At 40.3% G+C, this 25,410-nt stretch overlaps 2 protein-coding genes across 12 annotated transcripts in view; one reads left to right on the forward strand and one right to left on the reverse strand.

The window, feature by feature from the left end:
• Window positions 1-162: 162 nt before the first annotated feature.
• Window positions 163-9,355, forward strand: ARMC12 (armadillo repeat containing 12). Its single transcript, XM_020795275.3, has 6 exons — window positions 163-301; window positions 1,628-1,776; window positions 4,208-4,342; window positions 8,265-8,438; window positions 8,563-8,634; window positions 8,919-9,355. The coding sequence occupies exons 1-6, from the start codon at window positions 163-165 to the stop codon at window positions 9,282-9,284; spliced, it is 1,035 nt and encodes a 344-aa protein (XP_020650934.2). The 3' UTR covers window positions 9,285-9,355.
• A 3,892-nt stretch (window positions 9,356-13,247) lies between these two features.
• The window catches only part of BRPF3 (bromodomain and PHD finger containing 3), a 55,602-nt gene continuing 43,439 nt past the window's right edge, over window positions 13,248-25,410 (reverse strand). For 6 of the 11 annotated variants that reach the window (XM_072997449.2, XM_072997447.2, XM_078392747.1 and 3 more), the window contains 5 exons: window positions 22,234-22,327; window positions 20,090-20,187; window positions 17,761-17,858; window positions 16,068-16,222; window positions 13,248-15,709 (listed from right to left, as the gene is read on the reverse strand). In XM_072997449.2, coding sequence (XP_072853550.2) covers window positions 15,526-15,709; window positions 16,068-16,222; window positions 17,761-17,858; window positions 20,090-20,187; window positions 22,234-22,327 — 629 coding nt within the window. In that variant the 3' untranslated portion in view covers window positions 13,248-15,525. Of the gene's footprint in view, window positions 15,710-16,067; window positions 16,223-17,760; window positions 17,859-20,089; window positions 20,188-22,233; window positions 22,331-25,410 lie in introns of all 11 variants that reach the window. The other 5 variants (XM_020795193.3, XM_078392748.1, XM_020795210.3 and 2 more) reach the window with 1 other exon arrangement.

The raw sequence follows: 25,410 nt of genomic DNA on the forward strand, positions 1-25,410 counted from the left end.
ACATCCTTCCTTTCCTTATATGTTGAGATGGCATGTCAGAAAGATCTGATGCTAGAATGTGGTGACATCACAAACCATGCAGTGACCAGTCTAGTGCTTCCACTGGAGGCCTGCTGGAGATCAGGGTTCTGGATCGGAGCCCTGGGAGTTGAAGGCAACAAGATGAAGTATTTAGATCTGGTAACAACAAAAAATGTGGTCTCTGCAGCTGCAGGGGCCGGGGCCATCTTTCTCGTAGCCAAGACCATCTTAGCAGGGATCAAGAGCCCCCCCTACAACCCAGAGCCACTGACTTTAGCCAGTGAGTAATGTGTGGATTTTGGGGCAAGAGTGCAACATTCCTGTTGCATTTTGCTGTGTTTTGGAAGTAGCTTTGAGCCTCCCACATGTTTTTCAGGTATTTGGGTACATTTCCATGCAGCCCTGGTTGAACACTCAACTATCAAATGAGAGTATGGACAGATATTTTGAATGTGCTCCAGATGCCAGTATGGGAATAAGGTATATCTGGGCCAAATCAGGCATCATTGCATGGTGCCGTGCAACAAAACAATAAAAACTGCAAAACTGAAGCCCTATGTATGGGTCAGTGACACTCATATAAAGAACCACGGGCTAGTTTTTTTTGTTGCACAGTTAATCAGCCATAAAGTGGGCTGTCAGATGCACCAAAGGCTGGTGGACCTTAACCAGTTTGGGCAGGAATTTTCCACTAACTTAATCCAACACATCAGCCTTTCCCAACACAGTTCCCTCTAGATGTGTCACACCACAGTTTCCATTATCCCCAGCCAGCATGTCACTATCTGTGCTGTGTAGGGATGATGAGACCAGATACTACCATACTTTTGGAGGGTGACCAGCTGGAAAATGCTAAGTATGGTCTCTTAAACTTTGCAACAGAGGGCTTGTCTGTCTTCGAGTTCCTGCCATACATGTCCCTGAGAGGTGGGGTGGAGGTATAGACGCTTAGGTTTTGCCAGTCTCATGAAGATGGAGCAATCTGCTTATTGCACTGAAGACCGCTATGAAATACATGTCATATATCTCCAAGTGATTGCATACCTTTGTCTGCCATTGTCTTGCTTCTGAGAACCAGAATTCTGAGAACTTTTGAGAAGCATAATACTGTAAATAGCTTTTTGTTTAATTCCAAGAATATATTTGAATATACTTTCTTTTTTTGAAGATAGGCCCAGTGTAATTCATAAGCAGTTTGCTCTTGGGCATGTCCATTCATTTCTGGTGTTCCTCTCCAAACGAGCCAGAGAAACAAACCTAAAATAAACCATGGTTTCTTTTTCAGTCTTGTGGAAGAAGAAGAAGAAGAAAAAGAGACAGAGAGAGACAGAGAACTGGCTCCTGGGGATGGACAATGCTTTATTTAGTTACACTCGCTGCATTACTGGGAGAAACCGCAATGGGATCCAGTATGTGATATCATCCACAGGAAGCCAGGGTTCCTGTAGAACTGTGACTTATCAGAGGATCTAGTCAAATTATATTTGCCATTTTCATTCAGTTCAGGGCACGCTTCCTTCCAGACTGGTTTTATCATTCACTGGCACTCCTTCTTTTGCCTTCTTGTTATGCTTAGGGCTGCCAGTAATGTCCATTCTGTTTTTAGGACTTGCCATAGCACACCAGTCTAAAAGTGTGGTGGACTCTACAGAGGTCAGGGGACTCCTGCTCTCCCTCGATCCGAGGTTGGATGACTACTCCAAGAATATGATACTCCACGGCATTACCCGATGCGTTTATCTACTGGACACAGAAGTAAGAGTCCGGAATTGCAAGATGTACAGCAGAGTGGTAGAAAAGCAAGCCAAAAAACCATCTGGTGCAGGAAGGATAGCTGTGTTTTACTACTCATAGCCAGGTTCAAAACTAAAGCGCACCTGATGGTTTCTGCCCATTCTGTTAAACATAGGTTTCTCTGTCTCGTGGACAGCACAGGATGGTGGGGCTGATTTAAAGCACATGAAGAATGCAAGGTTGCTTTACCACCCTGCCCCCCTTTCTGCTGCTTCCTCTATTTCAGCCCCTGCTTCCTAGGTTTAGAGTCTGCCTGGATGGAAATTAAAGATGGCAAAAATAAGCTTCGCACCGAGGTCCTGACCAGACTTAGATCTTGGAGCGGGTGTACGTTGGGGAGGGTGGTGGAAGGAGACTTTCACCATCTCCTTGGGCACCCTTTTTTTCTTTACATTGTGCTCCAGTCTGTTTTAAACCATCAGGACACTGCAATCCCCAGTTTAAGGAAGGTGTCGTTCCCATAAAGTGAGACACAAACACCACGGAAAGCATGGGGTAATGATAAAGCAAGGTCACTGAAGCCACGTAGATCTACGTTTGGTCAGTGGGTGGGTGGGAAACCTATTTCTGCAAACCTTAGTTTCATGCAAGCAGAAAGATGAGACTATAAATGTAATAATCCTCTCATAAACCAGGTTTTTAAGCAGAGGATATTTTTAATGGATTGTTGTGCTCTTGTTTTTAAATGTGATTTTATTGACCATTTTTAATATAATACTTGTTTAATTCTTTTTTAAATATTTGTATACTCACTGTTTTTAGCTTTTAAATATTGTCTTAGTTTTTTCAAACCACCTTCAGTCCTTTTAAAAAGAAAAGTGGAGTAAAAATAATTTAAATAAATAAGTACATTGTATCAACTTTAAAAAGAATGCAGAAAGTATCCTGTGATGTAGCTCTACCTGCAGAATAGGAATGATATCACCAGCCATGGCAGATAGCTATCAGTTAAGGAGTCAATTTTTCTGTTTTGAGATATGTATGACTTGTACAATGATACACAGTCACATGCACTTTGAAATCAAGAAAAGAAATAGAGATGGGATATTTACATTCGTCGACAGGTAGCTGGGCCCTTTGGACTTGCCTTCCCAGAATTGGCCAGACCATTTATTGCTTGGGCACAGTTCACACAGCCATCATTGTCCACAACATACCAATTGCAGAAGTAGCCCGACAGGTGCTGCCTCGCCTCCCTGTGCTGCTGACCACTCCGGCGAGGAGGCAGGTTGGTGAGTCTCTCCGTTCAGATGCTGAGTGTTCAGCAGCACAGGGATGTGGGGAAGTGCCAGTTGGGCTAGTTCTGCAGTTGGCACAGTGTGAACAATGATGGCTGCACACGCCTCACTGCAAGCAGTAAGAGAACCAGCCGGTTCTGGAGCGGGTGGGTTCAAAGGGAGAGGAATATAAATAGTCCATCTCTAAAGAGGAACTCTCCAATTAGCAGCACTCTGCCACAAAATGTGATGTCACTCCTATTAGACAAGAGGATACTGACCAACACACCTTAAACCAGAAAATATGCATTTGGGCATTTGTTTTCTTTTGAATTACTATTCTGTTTGTCTGTGGAAATACTCAGAAAGCCACATACACACACACATAATGATGGTGTGATCAGCTTGCTTTTGGGCTATCACAACACGTTTTATATCAGAGCCAGGTGGCCTTCTGATTGTTGTTCAATTCCAGTTCCAGTCACCTCCAGCCAATGTGGCCAATGGCAAGATGATCATGGGAACTACAGCTCAACAATATTTGGAGGGCAGAGATTTCCTCAGCCATAGATCATCCTCTGAGAGCCATGGAAAACTATAGCTAGTTCAGAATGTGGGATTTTGATGGCTGAGCCCAGATTTTTTGTTTGTTTTTGTTTTTATTCTTTACACCACCTGCACTGCTTGTTGGCCAGTTTCCCAATGTGATTAAAGCCATAATATGCTTGGGATCAGAGTCTGCCTTCCTGTGTCTCTCCCACTATGAATCCCAAAGTGTTTTTTCTGATTTATAACATCAACTCTTTAGACGTTCATACTTATTGAAAATCTAAATGTCTTACTCTGTTAATAATACCACAAAAACATCAGCTAATATTGTTGATTACTTTTGGTCTTTGTTTTTCTTTTATCTTGTTTCAATAATTTCATTTCTTGATTGCATTTTACGATATTTCTGCATAATTTTAAACATTTTTAATGTTTTTGCCTAGAGATGCTTATTTTGAGAATTCTGTTCTTAATAAAGAAATACATTGTTAAACTCTATTCATTGAAACCAATAGGGTGAGCATAGGTCTGAAAGATTGCAAAACGTTGTTTGCAAGCAACTTTATAAAGTGGCTCAGATTATAAAGTGACTCAGACACACAACTTTTTATGTTCTACTGTTTCAGGCATCTGCATGTACCTACGAGGATATCAAACTGGTGGCCTCATTTTTGGATGATCCAGACATCAGCATCAAGATTCAGACACTTCATGCCCTCAAAGCCTTCACTGGCATCTGGAAGTTTAGAATTAGAATTCAGGTGATTGCTTTAGTAGATATCACTGCTCTATATCACGCATTATGTGTCACATCACGGTTGATCTATATTCATGGTTGCCGCTTAACATTAGTCAATGTTTCATGATTTAATGGCTTGCAACTAAACATGTAAACTTCCTGCAGTGAAAATTTATGAGTCCAAAGTGATGACAAATGCTATGGAAGCTCGGTCCATGAGGGTCTGATCTGTGATGTCTCTTTCACACAAAGCAAAATCATCACTTCAGTGATGGATGTGCCCGTATTAATTCAGCTTGAGAAGCTGCAAGAGATAGCACATTTGAATTCTGTCAGTTGTGACCATCTATAAGTAGCTGCAAACCATGCAACACATAATTTTATAAGCCTTATTGGGATGGGCAAGGAAAAGATTCCGTTGACTTTCAGCTCAGGCACTTTCATGGGGCTCCTTCTTCAGTTGTGGGGGTTTTCAGGTACAGGTTGTTTCAGCAAATCCCAAAATATCCAAATCTACAGAGCCCCCAAAACTAGGTCAGAGAAAGCAGGGTCAAGCAGGCAGGCACTTCAAGCAACAATAAAGAAAATGGGGGGAAATCTCTCCAAAAATCGATACAATAAGAGGTGAAAAAAGCAGGGAATCCAAATAATCCAAAAAGTAATTCAAAAGTGGAGGAACAGCAGCAAGATTTTTTTTTTAAAAAAAAAATGTAATTGTGGTGTAGGAACAGCAGTACCAGTAGGAGGCCAGCAAAGAATAAATCTAATCCAAAATGAAGGTCAGAAGAGCTCTCTCAGCAGTAGTGAACAAGTTACCAAGCAGCTAAAGTCATGCTGGTTTTCCAGGCCCTTTTAAAGATTGAAACTTCCAACATACCCCTTCCAGGATGTTCTCTGAATTCTAATTGGCAGCTGACAATCCTCATCATGAGACTTGCAACACTATTTGCTGGAATATCATATAAACTCATTTTGTGTACATGGGTCAAATGGAGGTAATCCAAAATACTTAGGAAATTCCATAAATTTTGTTGATTTCTTTTTCAGAATCTCAAATCTTCCATATCTCAGAAGCTCTCTATTGTAAAGCCACAAAAGACTCTGAAAAAGAAATAAAGAACTTCTTTTGTATTTTTTCCCATTTGGGTTAACCAGGAAGTTCCATCTCTGGAGCCTTATAATATAAAAAGAAAAGTGGACAGTTATTCTGCTTCAGTATCCTGTTTCCCTGAAAATAAGACCTAACCTGAAAATAAGCCCTAGTATGATTTTTCAGGATGATAATATAATCCCTGCCCCCAAAATAAACCCCAGTTAAGTGAAACCCTGTCCTCCACCATTGTGCAGCAACCAGAAAAAGATGACATGACTATATTTGAATAAATGTAGATTGTTGTGTACATGGAAAAAAAATAAAACATCCCCTGAAAATAAGCCCTAATGCATTTTTGAAGCAAAAATTAATATAAGACCCTGTCTTATTTTCAGGGAAACATGGTAGTATTACTGTACGCAACCATCATTTTATGATCACTAGAGGGCACAATTCAATCATTCAAAGTAACCCAGGAGACTATTTTATACACAGTGATGGGAATTTTGTATTTAAGGGACTTCTTCCTTCATAATTTGGCAGGAGCTTCCTGGACTAAATTATGAGAGCAAAAGCCCCATAGCAGTATGAGTCAGAAGAGGCCCTCTGTAAGTGGAAATCTAGAAGGGCAATTAAACTATAGAAATGCAGAAAGTTGATTAGACATTGTAACGTGAACAATAACATTTGCCAATTTATTTTATGTTCTCTTTCTCTCCCTTTTTTATTCCTTTCATCCCTTGTACCCTTTACCTAATTCTAATTAAAGTTTAAATTTAATAATAATAATAATAAAAGAACAGCCCCCTTAATGTTTCTTCGGTCAGCAGGAAGAAAGTATTTTGCTGCTGTGTGGGAGTTGTTAAGATTCCCTGACTGGCAAAGCCCTGTGAGAGGGCAAGTTCTGACAGAGTCTGCCTCCATATAGGGTTACGGAGGCAGCACATCAGAATTCACTGTCCCATGGGGCACTTTTCTTCTTATTGACTGGAGAAACAGTGAAGGAACCAAATGCAGGTAAGAAGGGATCTTCTACCTCATGCTGCTATAGGTCTGTCACTCCCATAATTTGGCTTGGGGAATTCCTACCAAATTATGGAGATGGAAGTCAGTTAAATGCAGAAGTATCTCTAGTAAACACTTTCCCACATGTATCTCTTCCATGGCAACACTGTGGTACCTCATCTAAAATGGCTGAGGTGATATTTTCGCTCTGGGAGAAATAAAAGTCCTTCACATCCTCCCTTTAAAAAATTTGCTTAAATTTGTGCACCTATTTTAAATGATACAGGAGTGAACAGCTTCAAAATATTATTGGATTATTCTCTTAAGTCAGGGTGAGTCCTAGCTTTTTTTAGTCCTACAGGAAGGTCTATGTGTGCTGCAGTGGGAGAACTACCATTTCTACTTATACTTAACATGAACACTATTCTTTTTTTGTTTGAACCACAATCTGCTCAACTGCAGTGTTGTCCATTGTTTTGTACATGCCCACTTACTAACTCCCCTCAGTCTAAAGGTGCTTATTCCCATTTAAGCAGATACAGGATAGCAAGCTAAGGAGCTTTTTGGTTACTTACACAAAATACCTGCAAGAAAAAAGTTATTTGAAGAATGTCAGATTTTTGCTGCCAGTGGAAAAAACACACAACTGTATTAGACACTACTTATTGATTCATACATATTTATGTTCCTTTGTGGCTTTTATTATTAGCCCTCCTGAATTTCATTGAACACAACTTTTACCAGTTATGAGAGATTCAATTCCCAGGGCCATCTATTCGATTCTGGCATCACAACCATAGGCCAAATGTGAAATATTTTTTTTAAATGTATTTTATTCTAAAATGTCCCTTGTATATAATAGAAGCACTTAAGAGACTTGATGAAAATAACAGGCAACTTTTTCGTTGGTCTCCTTCCGTCTACAAAGACATCTTTGTCTATATTTTCACCTTCCACCATTGTAGACATCAGCATTCACAATGTTGTATGTGTTCTAATCCGCATATTTTGTTCTGTTAAAAAAAATACCCCTTAAGATTAAAATTTGAATTGGTTTCAATTCTTAGTCAACAACTACATTTCCAAAAATGCTATGGCTTGTCAAATGCTGTATTTCACTATCAGTACATTTGGAATGAGTGATCTGATTACCTTGGTAAGGCTAACAGTTTGTTCAAGGGGAGGAGAGAGCTGCTGAGCTGTGATTAATATGGTACTGGGTTGGGACACAGAAAATGCAGGTTCACATCTGCACTGAGCTGCTAAACTCACTGAGTGGCCAGCAACTCTTTCTGTCAGCCTCACTTCCATCACAGGGCTAATCTTATGAGACAAAACAGGAAGGGAGCAATTTATTTTGCCTTGGAGGAAAAGGAGGACTGTGTGGTGTGGGGGTGGGAACATGAATAGGAGTTTTCTGCTTCTTTCCCGTAAGACTATAGTAACCTAATACAACTTAAATGGCAATTTAATAATAACTACCTGTTCAAAACATGTGCCTTCTAACTTAACCTTAGGTGAGTTGGAGTTCTGAACTCATTAACAGTTCAACTGGCAATCATTTTCTACTAACTTTTCTAATTCTGGAATCCACTAAATATTGGAAGCACTGAGAAGTTATGCTTAACATTACAAACTATTGGGTAAAAAAATTAATGTGATAATCAAGCTTTGGAAATCATTTTAGAAGCTCCTTCACTGTGAAAAATGAGGTTAACGAAATCACAGGAAGTAAAACATGGCATAAGAGACATGCTTCCATAAGGTTTATCATGCCCTGACGTACGGAAATTGCATAATTCTGGTGCTTGGCTCACAATCACAAAATGCTATTTGTTTTGTACAGGAATTCATTCCCAAAATTCTTGAAATTATCACCAGTGTATGGGATTACGATGTGCATGTTGCAGGACTGAGATTACTGAATGGGCTACAGTTGCCGGATCACACACATGTGCTGCTAAGAAAGCTTATGCCTGCTTTAATGGAAATTCTGCAATTGGGAAACACTTTGGCTCAGGTACTAAGGCTGTGTTGCTCCAGCCGCCAACTCCTTAACCATCAGTCTTTTAAGGCATCATTTAGAAGCCCTCACCCACAGAGAGACACTCTACTTGTGCTGATGATATAATCTGTATTTTCAGGTGCAGGTTTTAAAATTCTTTAGCATGCTGGCTCAGAAGGAAGATCTGCTGTTTGACATCATGAATTGTCAGGTGAGTACTCCCTTCTTGTCTCCACTGAAAACTGGAAGAGAGGAGAAAGCAAACGGGACTTGGGAGAAGAGAGGAGCAAAAGGCATGAGAAGGGGGCAAAGCTAGACTTCCAAGGCTAATGCAGCTCAAGGGGCTCATTAAAAGAAGAGATATAAGCATATGCCCTCCCTGATGCATGGGAGCCTTCCCCTGCAGAGTAAACTGAAGCCTCATGCCCAAGCCTATTTATTGTACTCTCTCTCTCTTTAAAACTAGAAACTGACTCTGCTGCTACTTCTTTTAAGGTGTACCCTGAATTTCTCAACCTCTTCCAAACATCTCAGCCTGGAAACCTACTATTTGAGTTGCTGGTGTTTGTGGAACGACTTTGTGAAGGTCGCTTGACTCCTCACTACCAGGCAGTGCACTGGCAATACAATGAGTCATCCCTTCATGAGGTCCTCTTTGGGGATGATTCCCGTCTAGCGGACTGTCTTCTCTCCCTTATCATCCATCCTGAAGAAGAGGTGCAAATCCAAGCCTGCAGGGTCATCCTGAAACTCCAGCTAAATGAGGAGGGAGAGATCGTTGACATCTATGCTGCTGATTCAGACTTCAGCACTTTTTCTGAATGTAATGCGGGTGACTCCATTTTTGAATCTGGACGTTGAATGTTTGCATAATTTAAGAGAGAATTAAATTATTTTAACAGAATAATCTTCTACCTTGCCAGATAAAGAAAAAGAAACCCAAACAGCTAGAGGAACTTATATGGTATTGTGTGTGAATACTTATCTCCCTTGCAGAAATTATCTGCTTTCACCAGGGTTGTCGTCTATCCACAAACCAAGCTCAATGGATAATATCCAGATTATAATCTGCACTAGAATAAGAGAAATGCAGGTGTTCAGCATGTATGAGATGGTCCAAGCAACCCCAGCCCACTTCCCATACCAGCAGGCCATTTATATCAAATGTGGGCAGAGTTCAGATTTGTCAGATCTACAGTACTGTTTTTCACTCAAATCCCAATATACATGGGCCAAAACCATGTGCAGAAGAGCTACACATAGGAAATAAAGAACAGGGTGTCTCTGAGCATATTCTGAGCCTGGGAATACAATTTCAGAACCAGGACTGAACTGGACTCAGTACGTTTCACACAATAGTCTAATTCTAATGGTTGTGGGTTTTTCGGGCTCCTTGGCCATGTTCTGAAGGTGGTTCTTCCTAATATTTCACCAGTCTCTGTGGCCGGCCTCTTCAGAGGACAGCAACCTGTGCTGCCCTCTGAAGATGCCGGCCACAGAGACTGGCGAAACGTCAGGAAGAACAACCTTCAGAACTTGGCCAAAGAGCCTGAAAAACCCAGAACAACCATTAGATCCTGGCCGTGAAAGGCTTCGCGAAGTCTAATTCTAGTTATTCCAAACTTTCTTTGTTACATCAACCAAATTTGGGGAGAGGGGATCCTTTTGTTTGTTATTAACAACTAGGAATCAGAAATTCCAAATCACCAGAGATCTAGGAATAGTTTCTGACCATGTTCCCTTGTCCCAGACTTAATGCTGTTCCAGAAACAGTGTAATGTAGTCAGTATCTTCTACTTACCCAGCACAAAATTTCCAGAGAGAAAAATGCCACTGCAAAAACAGATAATGAAAGAAAACATATGGCATACGACAACATATATGACAATATTACTAGGGACCACTGTTCTTGGACTGGCATGGCAACAATATCCAGTAACAGATACCTGCAGGAAAAAAAACACAATCCATTCACAGCAACAGGATGCCTCAGTGCCTTTTCTCTGCTTCACCACATAAGTAACACACCACACAGGCTGTTAGGCATGCTGTCCGCAACATCTTTTCACTTCATGGATGCTGCAAATAGCAACAACCCAGCAACTGGGAGTCTCCAGGAAAGCCTACAACACACACACACACACACACACACACAGAGATTGTAAGCCGCCTAGAGTGGTCGAATCTGACCAGATAGGCGGGATAGAAATGAAATAAATAAATAAATAAAATAAATAAACACTTCATGCACACCTTTTTGACTACAAGGTACAAAAATAAAAAAGACATGCAGTGTAGTACAGCACCCTTTTGGACAAAAGGATGCATAGATTTCCCCTGGACATCAACCCAAAACCCAATGCAAGAAGAAAAACAAGCCTTTTACCAGAGAGGAACCTGGAGAGGCAACAGGAGCAGTCATAACCACATTCTCATGGGCAAATGCTCCAATAGTTCACCTCAGAGCATAGGGAAGTAGGAGAAAGGGAAGCAGGAGTTCCAGGTGCATCATGGCGAATATCAGAGTCAACCCCATTCCATTTGCATATCTAGCCAGCAATAGCCATGCTGGAAGAAAACAGAAGGAACTGCATACAGTACCTTATATACCTGTCTGCCTTCCTCATGCATCCAACCACCAAAATGGACAGGAGACATATACACCATGAGACATTTGCTACCTGTGGTCACATAGACCCAACCATATGCATCGAGATCATATTTCTGATTTGAACAACAATGGGTTTATGGAAAAGTTTGACTTTCACATGTGGAAAATTCCAGTTTCAAACATTCAGTGTGATCTCTCTCTTTCTGGAAAAGGCTCCTCATATCTACAAGCACATTGATAAAGTTGAAATACTTGAGCCAATTAGGGAGATCATAATATGGGTCAAAGGCTTCTCTCCTACAAAGGCTACCTGCACTATATATAACAATTCCCCCTTCGTTTTTCTAAATAACTATGAAGCCAAGGTCTCACACTATCACAAAGGTTCTACTATGACTGTTTGATAGATAGCCTGCAGAGTCTAGTGGTCCATTGACTCAACCCCCCCCCCCAGCAACCCACGTGACCACCTCTCCTGCTGTTTGCCTAATTCACTGCCAAGCTGGTGATCAGCACAGCAGGCTTCACTTTCAGTCCACCTCCCTCCCTACACACACACACACACACACACACACACACACACACACACACACTCATAGATGAGTGTTACGGAATCCATTCCACTGAGGGGCCTGCCCTCTTATACACACATGAACTTATGTGGACAGGCAATAGAGGGGCCATTTTTCCTGAGCCTTGGTACAACAAGGTCTGTGTTCTCACCCTCCCTAACTAACCTCCAGAAGTCAGAAAAAGCAAAACCGACTTAAGCCATATCCATATGCTAAAAAAAGAATTACTTTGAAAGTAGGAAAAGGGAGAACGTTCTAGTTCCTCCATCTGTCTGCTAACAACAGTCTTACGTGGAGACAGTCAGCTACACATGAGGCCTTTTCACATGATTGGGAACCAGGGCTGTTCAGGATCCTGAATGCATTGAGTGACTCTGTGTCTTGCAGAAGCTTTCCTTTTCAGATATCCCTTCTGGCTCACCATGGGATAGCACCAATTTGTGGGGAGAAAACTAGAATTCTCCCTGCTATTCTTTCAAATTGATCTTTTTCTGAATGTCTGAATAAGGCTGCAGAGTAGGCAAAAGGATCTCTTTTACTTACCCCAGCACCAAGGAAAGAACCTGTTGCCAAGTAAAGAAGGGGGATTACCTTCAATGAGTCCAATACACATCTTAATTGTAACAGGCTACTTCCAAGCTTCAGTCTTTCCAAAGGACCCTTTTACCCAGTTGCACTCTAAGGCACAACAATCTTTCTCTACTATCAACAAATAGGTCTTGCCTCCCTATTCCAAAGAACAGTTCTACCTCAAATGTAGAATGACCTCTGATTGTCAGAAAACAAACATATTTGTTGAACCAAAAACCTTCCTGTATGAGCAAAGCTAAAAAAAAAAAAATCCCTACCACAACTCTAATATAGTACAGTGTTACCTTTATGCTGCGTGAGCACGGTGCTGCATCAATCCTGCACTGCCAGATCAGTGTTGCTGCCCATTTACTTCCAGTTGCCGCTGGAACTCCACACATAGGGAGGCAGCAACCAGCGCGCCACTAGCCAAAATTAAAGGGAACAGTGCTCTAATATCACTCCATTTTATTAGACAGAATTTCACATTCACTCTATTCCAGCTTTGAGGACCAATTTACTGAAATTAACAGACAAAAGTGAAGATATGTATTATGTAAGTCTACTCTGTATCTAAAACAATCATAGGTTACTATAGGATGATTGCCAGTATTTCAAAAGACTTGTGAATACGATTCAATGGAAAACTTGGTATGAATAATATTGCATTGGGAACAGAAACTACTTATCCACATGTTCAAGTTCTCACAGTGGATCAAAAGCCTGTATGTTCGTTCACACACACACACCATAAAAACTAAAGAGGAGGGATTCCCACACACACAACTTGATAGATATTGTATTTTCCATTCCTATCTTTTCAATGCTCCCACACTGAATTAAGTCTTCCACTTTTTCTATGCTAATTGAGAAGTCCCACCTGCTTATATCAAGAAATCTTTCAATATTCTGCCAAGCCTGAAATTAAAACAAGGGAAACAGATGGAGGGAGAGATACTCCAGAAAAAGTTTATGAAAGCTACTGAATTCTTTGGGACTTAGGGAAACTGGTAAATCATCAGATTTGATTGAGCCAGTGATCTTCTTGGACTAAAACAATTAAATCAGGAATTTTACATTAGAACATTTATTTCTCAAAGAGAAAATATAGTTTCAGACAGTCAGATTATAGCAGGTAAAATTAGCATTTTTTTTCTTTACAAGCATAGGATTTTATTAACTCTTACATCATCTGATATAAACAGTTATAGAAAGCAATAAACTCACTTTCTACAATAAATAGAGCCATCTGTGCTTTACAGCAGACTGACAAGTCACGTTTAGGTCCCATAGCAATAGCAGGATATTAACTGATTCAAATCCTTAAAATGTAATTTTTTAAAAATGAAAAAATTAAAACAGTTATACATAGGTCACTAGTCCACAGCTGAGCTACAATCTGGGAAAAGTGTATGTTGCTTTAAATTAATTACACTGTGTGCATACAAAAGACCCAGCAACACATCTGAGGACTTCAAGAATGGTTACAATTGGCCTGAATAATTTAGAACTGTATTTTACAACTATGTACACATTTCCTTACATAACCACACTCTTCAGGCATAATTGACTATATATATATATATAAACTCCCATTTATTTTCTTTATACCTTACAGATATTTTCCATAAAGTGTCATTTTATGTCCCAATATATAAGATGCCGTACTTTTCTTTTTAAAAAAGTACATCACACAGAAATGGCAGTGATTTTCCCTATTAACATTTTGTTCCATTATCTCTTTAGTATGAAAAAATAAAACAATTTTTAAAATTGAGTTTAAAAGGAAAAAAAATGATCTCTTCAAATTACAATCTTGCTCTGTACTTTTGGTTCATAATGTTTCAAAAGAAAATACCCATCCTTAAATCAAAATTCAAACATGAAATGTTTTTCATCTTGCAAACTTCAGCTCTTCTTGCTTTTCCAGCACATATACATTAAAAATAAGATTCTCTGAGGAGTTGTGCTCTATTCATTAAAAGATCCCAATAATGGGGGCTCATGCAGCAGAACAGGAAATAATGAATTATTTACGGTAATGCAAACGGCGAAACTGCAAAGTATTCTGGTGAGCATGAAGGTAAGACAACATTCCAACTCAGCCTAAAACAAGTTAGGATAACTTTCCAGGGTAAAGAGAAATTGTCACTTTGACACTGATACCCTGATTCAAAGCAGCACACTTCAATGTCCACATGGTATTCTATTTCAAGATATACCACACAAAGCTGGAAGGAGCTCTTCATATAGAATCTGGTGCACATCAGTCCTGGTCCAACCGGGTGCAGGTGTGCATGTGGAACCAGTGCACTCTCTGTAACTGCTGCACTCTCTACACAGGCAAGAGGTTGCTTCTGCATTCAACAATCATTCAGCTTCAGGGCGGTGGTATCTTCTCCATGTACCAAAGTGATTAAGGCAGCTCCTACTCTGTATATAGTGTCTTTTAATTGGGTTGATGGGGCCAGAGGTTTGTAAAAGCTTTCTCTTGCCACATGCCCTAACAAAACTTTGCATTAAGTAACATTTTTCTAGCAGGTTAGGCCTTTGTAAAACTTTTGAAAGACTGTTGTGCCCACTTCAATATTTTAACCTGAAACTGCAGTTGAAATGTAAAAACTACTTCATAAATGTAAAACAAAACATTTTAGAGGTGATTTCTTCATGTTTAAAACTCAGTGTAAGAAAGAATGAGGTAAAGAGAAAACTCACTAAAATATTGACTCTATTTCTCCTGCAGGTGAGACTAAACATAAACATCAGGTACATAAACCTAGGCATGAAACTTCTAGACTAGGGTATAAATGAATAAATGCAATGGAGCAAACCAGTGCTTTTAAAAATAAAATGAAAAAGTATGATGAATACAGTAAATTTGGCACATAGAAGGCATTAAAAGGATACTGAGTTCTTTATAGCAGTGGCAGCCTCCAGAGATTCTCCAGGACTAGCTGAAGATTAAAAAAAACACAAAACTAAAGACTTGTGGACCTTCTAGTCCAATCAGCAAACAAGCTCAGCTTTTTAGACCGAAGGTTCTATCAAGCCCACAGCATACACTGCACTGCTCCATGACATTGCTGGCCCTTCAGAGAAGCATATTCTGAAAGAACCAAGGCAGGGGTTTTGGCACAGATCAGGTACTTTTCAGAAACCTTCTCCTAACACCAGGAGCAGTGCACCTCTGATTTGAATAGAAACAAGCATGGCAGTTACATCTTCCTCTAGGCAGTGGAGAAGCTCCGTACTGCTCAGTTACACCAAGACCCATGGCGCCAACAATGCCTACAGATGCAGACACTGTTTCCAAGGAAAGCAAGAAGGGCAAAGAAAACAGTTTCAGTCCCTAGAGATAATTTGGTGTGACAAAAGGATGATCTCCCCGCACTCGACTCATATGAATCATGGCACGGTCATATGCAACTTGGACAGACTTGCGGATGCTTGTTTTTCGTCCCTCCATCATTTTTAATTTATCCACTGTATCATCCACTCCCAGGGGAAGAACTTTTTCTCGTGGAAGCCACTGCCTGCAGTTCAGGAACACATAAGCAGACGAAAATTATTTATGCAGTGTATAACAAAACACAAGGAAATATATTTGTAATTACTTTGAGCCTAAATATCTTCTGCCAAATAAACAGATCCAGCCAATTTGCAAATTTACAGAAATTTTTACTACTATTCATTTAATTGCAACAATAACTCATAAGTATATCTCACTAGTAGTATTGCAGCAGCATGCAAGTTCTCCAGGAGAAGGAAGCTATGTAATGGTATATCTAGATATCTGCAATGTGGTCACATAATCTATTATCTCCCACACACACACACACACCTTCTGCATGCTTCAGTTGTTCTTCATCTTATTCTTAAACATTTACTCACCATGTCCTTTTGTTGTCAAAGAAAAGGACAAGGAAAAGCTTTTCCCCAGCCTCCGCTTGTTTCTGCTCTCCTAGTTTCAATACCTCCAGCGGTGGAACGGGAATTGGGACTCCATTATGAAGCAAACCCTCTCGTGGCATCTCAGGATCAATAATCTAAACACAGTTCAAGGTATACAGAAAACACTCAACATATTCAGTCCAAAGACATCCAGTCCAAAGTTCTATAGTATCTAAAGCTACTGGAGACAGGGTGGGAAAATGGACAGCAATCTTCTGATTTATCAGGGCGGAATGGGAAGTCTTGCTTTAAAATATTAATAAATGAACCCATTTTACAACTGTCTGAGCATTTAGACTGGCTGTATTATGGAGCCATAAGACAATGAAGAAGAATGAGGTAGTAGGAGTGGAGTACTACAGTTAATTAATTTAACTGCTTGTGTTAATTAATTAAGCAGTAGTGCGGAGTCTGGAGATGTAAAACTGGAAACCATTCTAGAAAACAGATGCAGAGTAAGCTTTAAACTGTACAGAGAACACAGCTTATCTGTATTATATATATCCTAAGACAGGGGTTAGAACTTTGTCTGTGTTCTGGTGTACTGTGTGGGATACCCTGTCCTCTGAAGATGCTGGCCACAGAGACTGGCAAAAAGTTAGGAAGAAAATCCTCCAGAACATGATCAAACACCCCGAAAAACCTACAACAACCATCGGATCCTGTCCATGATAGCCTTCGAGAATGCATCTCAACTAAGACATCAGTGCTGTTCACAGTTCTTCTCGGGGATACCTTCTTTTCCTAACAACTTTACTAAAAGCTCTATGTTATGTGCTGTCAAGTCAGAATCAACTTACAGCAACCCTAATAGGGCTTTTGAGGAAAGTGAGATGTTTAAGGAGTTCTTTAACCAGTTCCATATCCCCAGTGAGTTTCCATGGCAGAGAGGGGATTTGAACCCAGGCCTTCTGAATTCAGGTCTGTCACTCTATCAACTACAATGCACAGTGTGTTCTTTATTGTAAGGTTGTTGTTGCTTAGTCATTAAGTCATGTCCGACTCTTTGTGAGCCCATGGACCAGAGCACGCCAGGCCCTTCTGTCCTCCACTGCCTCCCGGAGTTGGGTCAAATTCATGTTGGTAGCTTTGATGACACTGTCCGACCATCTCGACCTCTGTCGTCCCTTCTCCCCTCACACTTTCCCAACATCAGGGTCTTTTCCAGGGAGTCTTCTCATGAGATGGCCAAAGTATTGGAGCCTCAGCTTCAGGATCTGTCCTTCCAGTGAGCACTCAGGGTTGATTGCCTTCAAAATGGATAGTTTTTTTCTCCATAACCCAGTGCATGTTAGCAATTTGGTCTCTAGTTCTTCTGCTCCTTCAAAATCCAGCTTGTACTTCTGGGAGTTCTCAGTCCACATATTGCTGAAGCCTACCTTGTTGGATTTTGAGCAAAACCTTGCTAGTGTGTGAAATGAGTGCAATTGTTGGAGCATTCTTTGGCACTGCCCTTCTTTGGGATTGGGATGTAGACTGATCTTTTCCAATCCTCTGGCCACTGATGAGTTTTCCAAACTTGCTGGCATATTGAGTATAACACCTTAACGACATTGTAAGGTTAGTACTAAAAATTTAGTTGCCAAAATGTCCACCCTGGAAAGAAGGCAGGTTGTGAACCAGGTATACATACCAATGCTGGGTAAGATGGGTACCCACGACATTTTGCCCACACAAGCTCCAGAGGCTCTAATTCAGCATGCTCCTCAAATGGCATCAGTAGATTTCTACCTAAGAAGTCATAATAAGAACTAACTTAAATTATGATCTTCCATGCTGACAGTGTTTCTTCTTCTTCAAATAACTGCAAATCTAAGGATTTCCTTTTCTTCCCCACAAGCACTGTATTAGGAGCACAACATAAGGAAAGGAAAGAGCCGTCACACATCACAGCACCTACATAGCTACCTTCCTGGCAGGTCACCTGCAGAGACTCTACATAGTCCTGATAGGGGGAAAAGCCATAACAGTCAGGGGAAAAACCACATTGTTTCTCAATTGCCAAAGAGGCGAAGATACATTTGATATATCAATCAAAGGAACACAAAGCACAATCACCAGTGGCTCACTCTACAGGGAATGAATGGGTAACTTGCAGAGGTATGGGGACTGATCCCTCCCCACAGCTTTGGGGAAATTCCAGCCTCCCTGACACACTCTGGCACAACATGCCCTCCACAAACTGGGGAAAAAAACCTTGCCATTTTGTAGCATCCCATCACCACCAGACTTGTTTTTAAGACCATTCAAAAAGGGGGCTTTAAAAAAACCCTATAGAGACCAGATTGACAATTTAGGGGCAAATATTTGATAAAATTAAAACTGGGAGTGTGGGGGGGGGGAGAAGTTCAAATCATGACATGTCCCCCCATATCTTCGGTCTGCCAGGCACAGAACTATGTCAGGTATAAAATAGGTCCTCCCAGGAATTCAAACTCAACTTGCACCATAAGCTCAATAGAGCAGTTCCTTAGCCATTCAGATACATCACAGAGCATTTGTCCTACTCCTTCTCCTCTCATCAGCATTTGAGATATAGACACCAGGAACAGTAGGGCTACAAGAGAAGGTCTTGCTAGGTTAAAACCCAAGTAACAATTCCACACTAGGAACCATTCCAGCCCTCCCCCATATACACATTTGAGCACATGCAGGGATGCCTTTACATAGGCCAACCATTCCTTTTTGGGCCATCCCCTTCTCTGACAACAAATGCAAACAATCCATCTTTCCTGCTATCTGCTGAACAGGACAGCTCTGTCAGGTGGCTCCCAGGAGAATTCAATCACCTTCATCTTCTTCAAACCTCTTCGTCACCCCAATCCTTCACTTAACCCTGTCCTATGGTCCATTCCCAACAGAGTATCTCATATAAGCTGAAGGCAGCACCCATCACACTTCTGCATCCTGAGTATGCCCCTTCTTAGTAGTTGTGTGAGGGCAAGAAAGATAATTATACCTTAGCTTATTAAGTTTTCCATGTCTGCAACCCTTCTGCTGGCGCAAAATGAGGCATGGTACAAACCTATCCATCATAAAGGCAGCATCTCAACTGTTTTGCCACTGTTGCATGGCTTTTCATGAATTATAAAGTGCTTTCCCTGGCAGATCTCCAATACAAGACCGTTCCTTAAAGCAAGATCATAGTGCAGTGGTCTCCAACCTTGAGTAACCCAAGTGTTCTTGGACTGCAATTCCCAGAAGCCTTCACCACCAGCTGTGCTGGCTGGGGTTTCTGGGAAATGCAGTCCAAGAACATCTGGGTTACCCAAGGCTGAGAAACACTGTCATAGTGGAATTAATAGATAAAATCCGTAATAACAGCATTTCTCCCCTCTTGAACATTCACACACTAAGCCACTTCCGCAAACCCAGCAAAATATGCATCATGAACATTCCAATTCTGCTGTATGAGAAAACATTTTTATCCAATGTAATTTTAAATATAATTTTAAATATAATATACAAATTTAATTTGAATATAATTATATAACATTCTGAAAAATCTGGAATTACAAAACTTGAGTTTTCTCAGAAGCAAGTTTCAATCATGCCTATTCCCATAGAAGAATGCAAAGATTACAGCCTAAATCTTTATTAGCATAAGCCAGTGGTTCTTAACTGCAACTCTCAGAAACCCCAGCCAGCAGAGCTGATGGTGAAGGCTTCTGGGAGTTGCAGTCCAAAAACATCTGAGTAACAAAGGTTAAGAACCAGCGCTCTAGTGCAGTGGTTCTTAACCTTTGTTACTCAGATGCTTTTGAACTGCAACTCCCAGAAACCCCAGTCAGGACAGCTAGTGGTGAAGGCTTCTGGGAGTTGCAGTCCAAAACTCCTGAGTAACCCAAGGTTAAGAACCAGTGGCATAAGCAACAAGAAAAATGGTATCCACAGATTAGGAGTATGGACTAAAGCAGCACATTTTGCATTACACACACAGAGAGAGAGAGAGAGCTTCCTACCTGTGCTGCTGTATTCTAAGTCTCCATTTACACCATCCAAGAAAGGAACCCGTGCAAGAGCAGGCTTTCCTCTGCTCTGTTTGTGTGGAGTCAGGCCACTGTGGAAAAGACACATGAAAAGACAGTTACATGATGAAACAATGCTTAGCCTCAAACCTTGTAACGAGAAACTGGATTATTTGAAGTCCTCACAATAAAACACAAAATGATGGAAGACAGAAAAGAAAGAAAATAGAGAGCCAGTGTAGTGTGTTGTGCTAGTTAAAATGCTGAATAGAAGTTATAAGACTGGGTACAAACCGCCACTCAGTCATTAAAATCACTGGTTAACTTTGGGGTAGTCACACTCTCAGCCATAAGATGCCACATGATGAAAACATAATGCAGATACCTTAGGGCCTAAATACAGTTTTAGTCACCACACAAGCACACCCTCTGATATAAATGGAAGTTGTTACTCATAACTTTAATAACAACAACAATAGAAATAGAAATAGGGGATGAAATACACTTCAGCAGTCCCCATTGCCATTGGGCTTTGGGAACAATATGAAGAAATTTCACATAGTATTATAAAAGCAGTTGCAGATTTCTGAAATAACATCATCAGACCTGCAAAAAACTGCAGTACCAGGAACAGCATACAGTGGTACCTCAGTTTACAAATGCCTTGTTTAACATAATTTTCGGTTTACGAAGCAAAAGGCGTTGAAAATAATGCCTCAGTTTTGTGCTGCAGGGTCAGAAGACCAAGCAGTCATGAGACTGAATCCATGCGACGGAGTGAGCGCCCATCGCTTGTCCCAGCTCCCGCCAACCTAGTGATTCAAAAGCATGCAAATACAAGTAGATAAATAGGGACCACCTCAATGGGAAGGTAACATCGTTCCGTGTCTACGTCGCACTGGCCATGTGACCATGGAAGATTGTCTTCGGACAAAAACGCTGGCTTTATGGCTTGGAAACGGGAATGAGCACCGCCCCCTAGAGTCGAACACGACTGGACAAAAATTGCAAGGGGAACCTTTACCTTTACCTTTCCCCCAGGATGCACTGTGCTTGGAGGTTTATAGCGCTGCCCCTGTTCCTATGGCAATCCGCGTTTCAGTTTATGAATTTTTTGCATTATGTAATGTCCCGTAGAATGCATTAAATTCATACGCCTGTATATACTACACTGATATTTAACAGATACTTAAGTTTCTGGTTAAACCCTGTATTTGTTATATAATACAAGTCAACATTTTTATAATTTTGTGCCTGGTATTTTTTAATAATAATAATAATAATAATAATAATAATAATAATAATAATAATAATAATAATAATAATAATAATAATAATAATAATAATAATAATACAGTGGTGCCCCACATAGCGACGATAATCCGTGCAGCAAAAATCACCACTATACGGATTCGTCACTATGCGGATTTTAAAAGCCCATAGGAATGCATTGAAACCCCTTCAATGTGTTCCTATGGGCTTAAAACTTACCTTTTAAGCGAAAATCCTCCATGCGGCGGCCATTTTGGGCGCCCGGTAAGTGAGGAATCCATCCCTGTTTTACCCGGCGGCCATTTTGGAACCGCCGATCAGCTGGAGAAAAACATCATTATGCAAAAATCGGTAAGCGAAACAGCTTACCGATCATCGCAAAGCGATTTTTCTCCATAGAAAACATCGTTATGCAATCGCAAAAGCAATTGCAAAAACATCGTCGCTATGCGGATTCGTCGTTAAACGGGGCGCCCCTTATGCGAGGCACCACTGTAATAGTAGTAGTAGTAGTAGTAGTAGTAGTAGTAGTAGTAGTAGTAATAATAATAATAATAATAATAATAATAATAATAATAATAATAATAATAATAATAATAATAATAATAATAATAATAATAATACAGAATAAAATTGAATTTAGCCCAATAGCACATTAAACTCACTGTCTAGTGAGTACCACAAACGTCAACATCAGATATGGAGCCACAGATACAACGACTGGAATGCTGACTATACTAAGGCCCCAATTAAGTCATGACATGACGCTGATGTAAATGACATCTAAAACTACAGATTGAAAGAAAGGCTAGAAAATTCAGGAGAGTAAAGATTATTTAGAATGAGACCTTACAAAATAGGATTACCTGCAGATGTCAAATGCGAGACCACCACCAAGGCCAGAACTGCATTCTGAGTCAGAACCATTTTCCATATGCTTCCTGAAGCCATTGGTTACTGCTGCTGAGAAGAAAATATATGAGAACAAGTCTAGCTGCCTACACTCATCTTTTAACAAATCTTAAAATACTTATGAAAGAAGAAAAAAGGATATAATAGCACACTTGTACCAGCTAACCAGACGTATTTTGAATTTGCCATTTTTTAAAAAAGGGATTTAAAATGTAGAAGAATGCATGAAATCATCTTCCCTAATGTCTGTGTACAGTCCCAATTTAAGAAGTATCTTGCAACAACTACAAGCAAAGAAATATCCAACTTTGCTATCATAATATCTGTCAAACATCCACCCCACAATGGGAGCGAAATTGATCACAGAGACTGGGTCCTGCACTGGAATGCACTGACCATGCATCTTGAGAATGTTTTTTAGGGATGTCTGCATTAATTTCTAGTGCTACAGTGACATTACATTGTGTTACCAATGTGTGTACCACATTACTGGTGAGAAGGAACTGAAATACATATTTTAAAAAACTATTTGTTATACTATGCAGAACAGACTGGGGGATAAATACATCCAGTTTAAACTCCTAGGACTGATTCCCGTGAACTATTTAGTACTTAGACTAGTGTACTTGTGGGCGAATATTTATTGAAACTTTTATTGACAAAGTAACTTTGCTAAGTACACTGTTCTATTGCCCTCATTTCAAAACAACATACAGCTACATCAAACCCTTAATCTATTATTCCTTCTGAAGATTACTTTACAAAATAATCACAGAAGCACTTGTTTGTGAATGGAAATGCAGGCTATAATGGAACACACTCAACACACAAACCATTGGTCCTCCATGCTTAAAAAGCATGAACATCAATTTTCTGATATTGCAAAAAAATTGAGCAGTCTGTGCTTTTAGTTTCTTCTTATGTATCATACCAAAAGAAAGAGAAGTGGGAGAAATTGCAGCCCTCAGAAAAAGAATGGTTTTTGTGTGCTCAAAATTTTGTTCCTGTAAAAAGATAACATGACTGCACCTTCAAACACACCCAGTTGTACTGAGAAGAAGGAAAACTAAGGAGTCTCTGTTTACACATTAGTTGTACATTTATCTACCACACTTCACTCTCATCCACGGACACACTCTTTATTCTAGCACATTACTATTAACTTTGAACATTTGCATGAATTTAATCAAACTTTCAAGAAATAAAACTTTATGTGGGAGATGGGTATGTAAAAAAATTAGGTAATAAATGAAATCATTAACTTGCAAGGCTAACATAACATGTCTTGCTTGTAATCTCTAAGACAGTGGGTGATCATTTTACTCACATCAAATATAACTCAGAACTCGCCTCTATTTGGATCTGTTTTTTTTTTAAATCTGCTATCTGGCTTAGGACTGTGGGTAAGAAGGAAACTTTAACACAGGCTTGTCCAACCTGCGGCCCGAGGGCCGCATGCGGCCCAGGTCAGCTCGTAATGCGGCCCAGTGCAATTTTTTATTTTTAAAGAAATTCCAAAGTTTCAAGTTACACTGCCAGCGCTTGCGGCCGGAATGTGGCCGGGGCATGTCACAACAGTAGAGGGGGAGAGAGGGAAGGAAGGAAGGAGTGGGAGGGGAGGGGACAGGGGGGCTGCGTGACTGCATTGTGCCATCCCCATCAATAGGTGGACCCCCTCCTGGCCCCATAAAGCCGCTGGAGTCAAGCTGGCAGCCTCTGCTGTCTGAGATCGCAGCTGCCGGTAAGTGCACTTGGAGCGGGGCTGCGGAGGATGGCTAAGGCTGCCCCCCCATGCAGCCCAAACCAAATGTATGTGCGGCCCAAACCAAATTTTTGTCTTCTAATGTGGCCCACGGAAGGTGAAAGGTTGGACACCCCTGCTTTAACACGTGGATATGCCTGTAGTGCTAGTTCTGCATATGATTATTACCTGAAGAGACTATGAATCATTAGTGCAGTTGATATCTTGAATCATATTCCTGGTTAGTCTTCTTAGTTATGTATTTCTTTGGTTTTTGTTTTCCAGAATATTAGTACCCTGTGAAAGAAGTACTAATTTTCATGCAATAATGTTGAGGTCAACTGGACTTACATTTGGGATGCCTCTCATCTCTACCAGTATTCCATCTCTTCCCAATTAATAATTGTGTCAGTTTTTATTCTTCTAAAATGCTCACTTTAAATGGTTACTGCATCTATGTTCACTGCTAATCCCCTAGGTACCTCATTACTTTTATTTTGGGGATGTGTATGCGTGCTGCTTTGTGCCCTTGTCTAACTGCCAGTATGTTACAGTGGGCAGAGTGTTAGGCTACAAACTAGGAGATCTGGCTTCAAATCCTTATTTGGCCATGGAAACTTGCTGGAGGCCAGCAGTGATGAACTACTATTTGAACATCTCACATTTTTTGAAAACTCTACTAGGGTCACCATAAGTCAAAAGCAATTTAACAGGGTTATGAAGAACTCATAAAAGATCTTTCCAAAATCAAATGAGCAACAGAATGGCAGATGGGATTCACTATAAGCACATAAACCCCACTTCACAGATATACTGATGCAACCTGAACTGGTAGTGACTGACTAATAAAGGGATCTTGGGGTCATGGGGGTTATGTGGATGAAAATGATTACTTACTCTGTGGCAGTTGTGAAAAAGATGAATTCCATGCCAGAATCATCAGTAGAAATCAAAAAGTAAAACTACCAATACCACAGTATCTTTATATAAATCTAATTTGTAATTGTATTTGGACAGTTATATATAGCTCTAAGTGCTACATCTCAAAATGAGACTACAGAACTAGAAATGGTGCAGAAAAATATAACAAAAAATATAATGGAGCTGAAGGAAATCTCCTACAAGCAATATTTATAGTGTTTGAACCATTTTAGTATACAAAGAAGGTAATTAAGGCAATGATAGAAGTTTATCGAATTATTCATAATGTGAAAATAGAAACAGAGAATTTTTCTCTTTCTGACAATATCATGACCTGAAGTCATACAATGAAGCTGAATAATGGGCCCATAAATCATGACACACAAAGGAATCACTTCCACACACAAAGTACAGCTGAATCACAGAATTCAGTGTAAGAGGGATGCCAACGTAACTCGTTTAAGAAAGG

This window comes from Pogona vitticeps, chromosome 4 (assembly GCF_051106095.1).
Source record: "Pogona vitticeps strain Pit_001003342236 chromosome 4, PviZW2.1, whole genome shotgun sequence".
Lineage (NCBI taxonomy): Eukaryota > Metazoa > Chordata > Lepidosauria > Squamata > Agamidae > Pogona > Pogona vitticeps.

Bases quoted from the DNA above. Each gene is read 5' to 3' on its own strand.
- ARMC12 (XM_020795275.3), top strand. From the start codon at position 163: ATGAAGTATTTAGATCTGGTAACAACAAAAAATGTGGTCTCTGCAGCT. The intron at 4,343-8,264 runs GTGATTGCTTTA...TGTTTTGTACAG, and splicing joins AGTTTAGAATTAGAATTCAG to GAATTCATTCCCAAAATTCT. The intron at 8,439-8,562 runs GTACTAAGGCTG...CTGTATTTTCAG, and splicing joins TGGGAAACACTTTGGCTCAG to GTGCAGGTTTTAAAATTCTT.